The sequence below is a fragment of the Ruditapes philippinarum genome, unplaced genomic scaffold (assembly GCF_026571515.1).
Source record: "Ruditapes philippinarum isolate M1 unplaced genomic scaffold, ASM2657151v2 ctg5242_1_1_1_1, whole genome shotgun sequence".
Taxonomy (NCBI): Eukaryota; Metazoa; Mollusca; class Bivalvia; order Venerida; family Veneridae; genus Ruditapes; species Ruditapes philippinarum.
In genome coordinates, this window is record NW_026854208.1 from 1 (window position 1) to 11,245 (window position 11,245).

At 32.8% G+C, this 11,245-nt stretch overlaps 1 protein-coding gene across 1 annotated transcript; it reads right to left on the reverse strand.

Annotated features, from left to right (window-relative positions):
• Positions 1 to 3,385: 3,385 nt before the first annotated feature.
• Positions 3,386 to 6,763, reverse strand: LOC132739443 (complement C1q-like protein 2). Its single transcript, XM_060727164.1, has 5 exons — positions 6,755 to 6,763; positions 5,913 to 6,012; positions 4,807 to 4,993; positions 4,238 to 4,353; positions 3,386 to 3,738 (listed from the first exon to the last, which is right to left on the reverse strand). Exons 1-5 carry the CDS (start codon positions 6,761 to 6,763, stop codon positions 3,572 to 3,574), a joined length of 579 nt encoding a protein of 192 aa, XP_060583147.1. The 3' UTR covers positions 3,386 to 3,571.
• Positions 6,764 to 11,245: the final 4,482 nt, after the last annotated feature.

Below are 11,245 nucleotides of genomic sequence, written 5' to 3' on the forward strand. Positions count from 1 at the left end.
TTTGGGCCCTTATAAGTGGATTGAATATTTATATTAATATTTTCGTCAGACAATAAAGGACAATAAGTACATTAAATAAAAAACATAAAAAGATCAATTTCGGCAAAAGGGCAGTTATAACCTTTTACCTTTTTGAACCCTCGAAATTTTCGTAAGTAATTTGTTAATTTTTCTACGTAAAGTTAACGGTTGAATCTCTAGTCCCAACTATACTCTTCACAACCCGATATGCTTCTATCACACAATGGAATTGCTCCGTATTATAAACAAGGCTATATAGTTTTCATTGGTAATTGAGGCAATTTGCAACAACGTTAGTGACGTGCCGTATTGTTGCAAAAGCGGAGCCATTTATAAATGGCGGTGGCTATATTGGAAAAACTTACAAGAACCGAAAATTAACACATCACTCAGATTTCCAATTTTCTGTACTATGCCGAGGGTGACGAACTAATTGAATAATTTTAACTAAACTCTTTCTACTTCGGTTGAATATCTGAAGAAATGGCTTAATGGTAAATTACGGAGGGAAGCCTAGATGCCTATTTTGTGGTTAGTCCCGTTCATTTACACGTTCATTTATTCTTCATGGATCCATATATTTTTGTCTATTTGAAAAATCTTTATTTCTCAAGCAGTAATTAATTATAATATTATTTTTATTTCCTAACAGACATGTGCATGCAACAATTCCATTTGGTACGAATTCTGAAAAGAAAATTTCTCAAGAAATGCTAATTCTCCCCATTAGGCATGCCGTTTTTTTACCAATGATCACCTTTAATGTAAAATTCAAAACCTCAACCTAAACACATTAACATTGAAGACGACGAAACCGTTGAGCAATCGCATCCATACCATTGCATCAATCATTGTTATTCTTCTTATTATTAATATCATAAAATATATTTTTATTACTAATTTTCTTCTTCTTTTTTTTTTTTTTGCATTTAGTAAGAAAACTCAAAATTGATGCTCACACTAAAGAACCATGAATTTGTGCAAATTTTTGCTGGAGGAATTCGGATGGTTTAGTTTTCGGCATCGATTTCAATCACTTAATATGTAAATACTTAAATTAAACGTCACATGTTATAATGTAAGAAAATCAAAATCCTAAAACCTAATAACAGAAAGTCAATAGGTTTTTAAACTACTTGCGATTTGAACGATATCTATAAAAATTTTAGAAATTATTGTTTGACGTTGAAATGAAAATAGTGCAACCCGATCCTTAAAATGGCAAATGTTTTATTTATTCAAGCAATTAATGTTCCTGCAAAGGATGAATGCAGATTTAATATCCAAATAGGCATATTCCCTAGATTTTGATCTTAACCTATTAAATGACTTGTTAGGAGGAGGAGCCAAATATACAGGTCATTGCAAAAATACTGTGACGTAAATAGCGTAAAAATAAAGAGTTTAAACTCAAGCGCTTAAACGTCAGCGCAAATTTATACTGCGCCGGTGTGCGTTGCCATTGCTTTTTTTAAAATCGCTGTTACGTACAAGCTATTTGCGTTTATCAAATTAGATATGGTATATAGGTTTTCCGATTCATTGTGAGTATATAACAATAAGTGATAGTTTTGAAAATCCCTTCAATTGACAGCCCCAGTCCGGTTTATTTTGATCATCCCTCATTATGTCCTGAAGACTTTTAAAATATGTTTCCATGTTTAGACATACATTATATTATTTATAAGGAAGGATTAAGCATAATGCACTTTTACATTGACATTTCACAGGGACCATGACATTCCCACTTACACTATAGTCAATCAGGAGATAACGCTTTTTTCAAGACATTCCCCGTGCTTTACTTTTATAGGCGGGCTTTAATTATGCTAAGTGTTTCTATCTATGATTCAAAAAAAGGTTTCAAATCAATGAAATTACTTAAAACCGAATTCCTACAATAGCGACAAATACATAAATACCTTTAAGATGGGTTGCCAATAGGGTTTAAATGAAAAAGGGAGGACAAAAAAAAATCCCTTATCTATGAAGAAGAAATTTTTCAATTGTATTCGTTTTCCTAGAATAAGCTTTCAGGCGTCAAGATTACCATTACTAGTATATAGGCCAGCTCAAAACCTCGATATTTAGGTTCATTAAAACAAAGATTACTTTTTGTTAAATGGCAATTACAGTAAAAAATAAACTATGAGAGCGTTAAAAAGTAAAATAATACTATTTTTAATCATGATTTTAAACATGAATTTACATCTTGCGACATTTAACGGCAGTTTGCGACATTGACGGATGGGAAATTCTTGCGACATTTAACGTTAACATGGCAACATTTAGCGGCAAATGAAATTTTGGGACATTTAGCGGCGGTTGCGACATTTAGCGGCAAATGTTGCGACATTTTTTGTAGCGGTAAAAAAGGGTGCGAACATTTTAGCGGCGTTGCGACATATAACGGCGCCACAATAAGCCACATTTTTCTTATTTTGATTCATATCATATACGTGTTAACTTATCTAATAACAAGTAGACGGTAACATTAATTGTCATGTTCCGACGCTGCATTTCCGTTTTTAAGGAAAAAGAGGTTTAAATATATTAAATGCTCTTTTAAAACCAAACAGGATCTTATGCATTATCATTACGGAAAAACATGTATCAGTACTTAAAATTTGAGGCTGTTATAAATATATTTATAATCTAAACATTGAAAACTGTCACATGCGATCTTGGAAGCGTAAATATTATTTTTTTGCAGTTACCTAATAAATTTATGAAACACGTATGGCATGTACATTATGAATATATAAATATGCACCTTGTGAACATAACTAATATCATAAAAGTCACTGTGATGTATTTTGGAACTGTATAAAAAACAATAAAATTACCGGATTTTTCAAAGTAGAAAAAAAAACAAACATACTTTTGTATAGACCCACTCATCGTTCACCTGTAAGTCTTGCTTTCTTTAACATTTTTACCAGGCCATATTAAATCCTTTTTTAAATTTCGTTTTAGTTCATTTACATGATGTTAAAAGGTTTCTAACGATCAACCTGTAGGATTTCTTGGTTATTTTAAAGGACACATTCTCACCATTTATGCTAGATAGTTGCCATACGACCTTTACAGTATTTGAGCAACCCATAATATATGCATTGGTTCCAGCAAACGGAACGGCAATATCCGTTTGCTTGAGGTCCTTTTCCACCAGTAAAACTGGAATATCGTCGTATGACTTTTACTGTGTTGGTGCGAAGTTTACCCTCCCCCTAAATTTAGGCACTTGTAAGACTCAAGAATGATTCAAATAAGCTTCAAGCTTTCCTCTTAACAAGCAAAAATAAATATTAATTAATTACAGTATTATTAATTATTATTAATTAACAAAGAATTGAACTAACTATTTTGTGATAAAAGTTTTTTTCAGGGAAAGTATTCTACTTTATAGCTTTATCAATAATTCAATAAATAAATAGTAAGAATTGGTCAATATATAAGAATATAGGTCTACACAAGAATTTTGTCTCTGTAACAGAACGTGGTCAAAACCAATTATTTTGGAGTAATGTTAGTCTGATATCAATCAAAGTTAATTTCTAGCGTACAACAAGAAACCACTGAATGTAGTATATCGGCCGTCACCATCGTTTCCCTCCAGAGCACCTCGTGATGCAGCCTCAATCCAAACTGGTTTTCCCTTAACCACGTGTATTATTGCAGTATTTGTACCCTGGGCATCATGATATTTGTGCATACCTGTTGAAATAAAAGTTTTAATAGATGTTTGATAAATGGAACATATTATCATGCTAAGTCGACGATGCTTTCAAACTTAGAAGAATGCATAAAATTATTTAAATACAAAAAAGCTCGGGTTAAACACGTAATGAAATTCCGAATCAAATAGTTTTAAAGAAAAGCGAGTAAAAATTATACTTATATAGAAATAAACGAAATTAATTTTACTTTGTCACTCACTTTGTAGGACTTTATCTTCATGTACAAACTTGCAAATCAATGAAGTTTTCGATCTCAATCGCTTATTTTTCAAAAACGACATGTTTTAAAAATATATTTCTTGATTTGTTTTAGGACATCTCTCTGATTTTTTAGTATTTGAATGTTATATATTTGGAATTAAACATATAGCGGTATGCACTATTTGGCGATACAACCCAGAATTGTAGATTTTCTAACCAGTAAATGAACTTATTAGAAATTACAAGTAGACACAATATATTTTGTTTAAATGTACCTTCTGCAATAGCTCCATTGACAATATTACCGTCGTACATAAGATTAACCCGAACCTCATTTATATTTCTCTGTGCTATGGCGTACGTAAACACATAAACCCCAGTCGTTTGTGTTCTTAAATATAAATTAATCAAAAAATTATAACGTCGTTCATTCCTTAATTATGATTAAAATGAAATATGTCTATTATTCAAAATGTCTAAAATGTAGACATTCAAATTACTTTAAATGCAGAGATGTACAAAAGATAACTCTGAAATCTACGTTAATTTATTTATTTGATATTAATTTAAATGATAGATCAGCAAACAGTTGAGGCATATTACGATATATAAAGTTAATTTATATTTCAATTTAAAAACCCCAAAGTGCAACACATGTATGTTAAAAAAATAATAATAGAAATGAAAAAGTTGGTTTCATCCTACAGAACTGATGTTATTCTACGAATAGTTATACTGGACACATCAATACAAAAAAATAGAAATCATTCATCATCTTTTCATCAAACAAATTTCGAGTAGATTAATAAGATTGCATAAGATTAAATAATCATTGTGTAACAACCTGAACACCCCTGTTACTGCTTCATACCCGTCCCCATCATTCAGCAACACTTTGTCGAATTTCACGTGTTGCCCTTTTCCAAGAAGATCGTAACGTTTGCTGAGAAATGCGGAAAATGCAATTTTACTTCCTCCATACCACGTACTTAAACCATTGTCTGGGTCTTTTACTGTTGAAGCTCCCGGCTCTGTGATACATTCGATCATATTATGTCTTTGTCAAAGACAAATTAAGTGGATATCAGTTTATAAACACAAACTTGCACTAATGAATTAATGAATGAAAGGAGCAATTAAGTACATGAATAGAATGACAAAACTAGTGCTATACATTATTTAACTGATGAATCTCAAAGAAAGATTAACGCAGACCCGACATAATATTTTATTATATCACACCGACAAGTTACCCTTCTCATATTGGATGTTTTGAAAAAAATGTGGTGATCAAGTATATTCTATATTAGGCTACCTGATTTTATTTGGGCAATATTAACATTCAAAATGGTCATCAGAATGTCCTTGCTAAAATATGATGAACGAGGTAGCCACCGTAATGTAACGTTTACAGGGTAAGTTACTGACATAAATTGGATACTATCAAATAAGACTTATCATCGTGCAAACGTATAGACGTCAAATGCTTTGCATTTGTAATTACAAATTTGAAGATACGAAGCCAAAACATCATGGATACCACTTGATTACTATTACCATCATTTTAAAATTTCAACGAAATCGTCAGATCAGTAACCTAAAATGTCTTTATTTTTGTTGAATTTAAAGTCACACAGGTACTATAAACGTCTTACGTAAACGGCAAATTTTCAGCATTACTCATAAAAAAATGTCTCTGGTGCCCCCTTCTTGCATTATTCCAGGCTACTCTCATGCGCATCGGTCGAATGTTCCACTATCGCTCACGTGAGTGTATTCAGTGAGCTGCGAAGGGATCGTATATTTCAGGCATAAGTAGAAGCACCGACCTTCCTTAAGCAAAGACCTTGACTAAAGCCCACAGCGATGTGGGGAATGTGATTTGAAGTCGGCGACCTAGAACATTTTGCTACTGATGCTTCCCCGGTCCATAAATAACACAACCATTACCTGATATATCAGTAGTATCCTCTGAAAGAGTTTCCAGATTTGTATCTTCGTCCAAGCTATTGCTTTCAATGGATAACTCTTCAATCGATCGAGGCCGAAGCTACCGCACCAGAAGGCAAAAAATAAAAACTGGATAATTCATGATTCAACCCTATGAAATAATAAAAATTCTTGATTAATTATCCCTTTTAAAACCTAAATTTTCTTCCTTGGGTTTGTGGGACTTAACAAGAAAGATATTCTTTTGAATTTTTGTCGTGAATATCCTTTTATTTCTCTCTTTCATTTTAAACTTTAAAAATCCCAATATGTTTGGAAAAAAAAACGAGAAATTAAAGATCAACAAGGCAAAAGGCAACGTTCCCACAGCCCCCCCCCCCCCCCCGACACACCCAAAAACCCAACCCGGGAGTGGACATAAGGGGGGCGAAAGGAGGGACACGTAATGTTGTGAATTAATAAAAAAAAAGAAAAGTGGGGCCCATATGAGAAATTAAAGGGATAAGGGCTGTAGGGGGTAGTGTGAAAAAGGAGGGGGGGGGGGGTAAAAAATGAGGGAGGGTGTGAGAAAATGTTTACTGTCAAATACATGTTATTTTTATTTCAAATTTCAATTCATTTTACATTATTCACAATAAACCATTTATTGTTTAATGTTTATTGACTTGTGGCTTTATAAGTCACGGTCCCCCGTTGAGCGCCAAACAATTATTGTTTCCGCTAAGCGAAAAAGGGGCTTGTTGGCCGAGGTGATTTTTTTTTCGACATGGTGTAATGAGGTTTGTTAAGACACATATGAGCTACTAAAATTTTTTATTTCTAAGCTAGAGGAAACCCGTTACTTGCACCATCATTTATTTTGTAAATTTAGGCCCTAGAGGCTAGGTGCTTGTACGAATGTTACAAAGTTGAAATATGACAGACAAAATATATGATAATGGCATTATTTGTTAATATATATTAATTCTAAACTGTATAAAAGACAAATGCCTACATAAAATACTTTTTTTCCGCTGATTGCTCATGCGTTGTAACAATAAGCAAGGAAATTCAAGTGAAAATATGAAAGGAAATTACAAATTACCATGAGAAGATAATTAATAAGGTTAAAAGCAGATAATTAATGAAGATTAAAAGCAAGATAATTTAATGAAGATTAAAAAACACTTTTATACATATTAAGCTAAGGCTATTGGACACGGGCTTTGAGTGTAAAGAAGTAAAACATGGAAAAAAAAACTTTACCAAAAAAATATACATTTATACCATACAAATACGTTTGTAACAAAAGCATGTAGCACCTGGCGTTTCTAAACCTGTAACATTTAAAACCTATTCAGAATATTAAAAAAAAAAAAACAAAACAAAATTTACATAAATAAATAAATAAAAACAAGATCATTTCTGCCACAGATGTTTGCAACTTTGTTAAAAAACCAGTAACTTAGTAAATTCATTTTAAACCAAATCGAAAAATGCACTCGCCTTTGCAACGCGCAACACTATAATTTAAATATTGGTTAAATATCCGTCAATCAAGTGTGTTAAAACCATTTTGATTGGGGAAACTTAACCAATATTCTTTCCAAGATGATATACTTCTTTAAAAGTTGAAATTGATAAATGCCCGTCTAAAATATAAACATGCCACAATCCCCCCCCCGGATATATGAACGACAATTGAACAAATTTACAAAATTCAATCGACAAACTTGATATAATAAATTTAGTTGAATTGGTGGATAGTGTTTCCTGTAGGAACGATAACAGTTTTGTCCCCAAATTTAAACAATTTCAAAAAATTCGTTTTAAAGTTATAATGTAAAAAAACATTTACTTTCAGATTGTAACAATATTGTTGTTATATTACCATAAACAACACCCACCCAAATGAAAACCAAGAAACCAAGGTAGCTTGCGCTTAAAATCAATTAGGAAGACTATTGAAACATTTTTTATAAGAAAAACTGTTCAAAAATATTACAATATACATTGTACTTGTATACTCTGGGCAATAAATATATTTAAAACTAACTTTTGTTTTTGGTTCTTAAGCTATGATTTAAAATCAATTTAAACGATTCATGACTCTTATGAATGTTTACTAATTAATAGTCAGTTTTTTAATACAATGTATGGTAATGCATGTACATAATACTATTGCCACTAAATAAATTCCATTATACATTATATGCAGATTATTCCCTGCGGTCTGGGAGACCGCAGGGTAATTTTGGTACGCGTTTAACCCTTTTGGAAGGCATGGAGGAGCACGTGACCTGTTTTCGGTACATGGAGGAGCACCGTGATCTGTAAAACCGTAATATGATTGGTTAATTGACCTTTTTTCGAGAAAACCAGCTTAATACCGTTTGCGGTACGTTAGCGGATTTACCTGTAGGGAATTAGTCCGAATTATACCTAATTGAGAACAAAAAACTATTACCGTGATATTACTAATTTTTCTATAATTATTTTTTACCCGTTTTAAAGGTGGACAAAAACTTGAAGATGTGTTTGAAAATTCATCAATATTTCCCTTTTAATATCTATCTCAAATTTTTTACAAACAATAAATTTTTTATACTGAAAATCTACAAAATTAAAATATTCGTAGTGGCATCTGCCATATTTTTAAAATAGAGATATTTTCTGCGTAAACTTGTGTGTTTTACTTTATTTATTTTTTGCTCGGAATTATTCATAAACTGGGAGGCCTATCTAATAATTGTTTATATGTTTCACCTTCTCCGGTCTTCAAACGGTCACCAGTTTCCAAAGACCTTCTTCTATATTGATCGATTATTGTCAACTATATTCCTGATACAAAACGTTTATTTTACCCCCCCCCCCCCCAAATAATGTTGAAAATAGTTAGATGAAATATCTTTATATCATTAAAATGTTCACCGCAGGAAACCATTTTACTTGTTTATTATTATGTACATATAAAAAAATTTCCTACCTATCTACCCAACCCTAATTTTAATGGGTCGGGAAGGGGAAACAAACATATTTCTTATTTTGGCCAAAGAAAAAGAGCACGAAGACAATCTTTCGTAAAAGGTTGTTTAAAAAAAAGCACCTCGGAGACCATGACTGAGGAAATTATTGCCCTGGTTCTTGCAAAAACTGCACCATGGAAATTTATGTTATGGCGTTTTGCAACTTTATTTCAAATTAGTGGGCAATTTAAGAAATTCTTGCTAGGGTTTGAGGAAAATGCGAAATTACTTTTCAGACAGAAAGCACCGAATTCATAAAGAAAACGTTCCCAACAATGGTTCGATTTAAGGAATCATTTCCAAACTAACTGGAAGTAAATTTTTTAAGGCTTTTACGTCCTGCATAACTCAAGTCTCAATCAGCACATTGATAAGCTCAAAAAATCCGTCAAAAGAGAATGAGCCAACATTCTGCCGAATCCAAAACTAGAATAGACCACTAAATTCTTGAATAAATTTCAGTTGTTACGCCCTTAAACCTAGTTTTTTTTTTCCAAACATTGAAGAATAATCGAGGAAGGGAAGTCATGTGATTATATACACGACGATGTACAAATGTATTTGGGTGTCGCCTGACAGAGTTGAGATTTAATCGATGAATTCATCTGAATCAGTTTGGGAAATGAATTATTAAAAGAACACTTTACACAACACAATGCTTGGTAACCTCGGTCGAAAGAATGATCTTTCCACCTGTTTGAAATAAGTTCGAAAAAAAAGGACTAATAATTTTTGATCTACATAGATACCATGTGCACTTATCTAAGACGGTTATTATTTACATAGATCAGACTTGAGAAGTTGATCCATAAAATGACATGTGATAAAACAGCACATAACATAACAGCAAAAAACAGTATTTTTCATCAAATAAAACATATTTTAAGAAATCTTACAGTTTACTAACATAAAGTATGGTTTGCAAAAGAAAACGGTGCCCCAGTATTTATCAGTCTAACTGAACGGAAAAAAGAATGCGGTTGTTTGAATTCAGTTGTTTATACGGTGCGCCAAAATTCGGGTCCAATAGTCCCTTTTTTCAACATATATTCCCCTAAAATTTACGATAGAAAAAACACACAATTTTGGTATGGAACTTGAATTTATGCTTTTAACCATGAATACCTATACGAGATCATTAGGTCATAGAACAAATACATCGTCGTTATAACACACGTTTTAGTGACAAGTACGAGTCATGTTGAGGTAGACACGATCTTTTGTAAACACTATATCTTCGAAGTATGTATTTTTTTGTGAATTTTGTTGTGCTAGATTAAGGATAAATTGTTTCAGAAATTCGATGGTATACTTGAACAATTGGAATAATTTTGCAATGTCCAGCAGTTAGATGTTTTGTAAGCCATTACCTGCAATTTGGTTATCCAGCCAAATTATATTTTGTACAGAAATATACGGTGTCATGGCCAGAAGGATGCTATTTTGACGTTGCGCGGAAAAGTTGTGATAAACGCCCTATCACCGTGCATTAGCCGGCCAGTATCGCATATCATACATTATCTTACATTACAGTACCTATGATGTAAAGACGATGCTTGGAGGCGTGGTCGGTAGTTTGCACTTAACAGTACCGTCCATGAACAGGCTCAATCAAACCGAGCCTGCAACATTTTCAATTTTGACGTATTGGAATTTCTTTAGGAATTCATAATATCTCTATTTTATTGCCACATCAGCGATGTTGAGGCCGTAAAAAGTCGGAGATAAAATATTTCAAGTCCTAGAAGATCGTTTAGCATGACATTATTCTTGTGATTGTGGTACTTTTCGTTCTTACCATTTGGCATTTCCTAGTTGGCTATCCAATAACCCTACTTGAATAATGTTGAATTACCGTTAGGGTTATGTTTGCTTTAACTTTGGTAACTTATGGTCACATCAGTGTTTTCTGTGTCGTGTGGCGGCTGTAAAAAGTCTCCCCGTACATAGGATATGTTGTCTGCTTTTTAAATTGTCTTGACGTCTTGTCTGTGATATGCAGGCTACTTATACTTAACCTCTGATCCCCTTTCAAAATTCCATTTTATTTAGTTCCGCCCATTGTTATCTTTTTTAAGGCCTCCACATTTTTTTATTTGGGGACCATACGCCGCTTTTCATGGAATGGCACTACTGTGTCACATTGTAGGTTCCATGATAACCGCCGTTTGAACACATCTGCGGATGTTTCTAAATTCAAAAGTTTACCATTTCATGTTAAAATGTTGAATTCTGCTTAAGCCGGTGCTAGGGTGCGTGGACGGTAGTTTGCACTTGACAGACTCAATCAAACCGAACCTCCCAACATTTTCAATATTGACGTGCTGG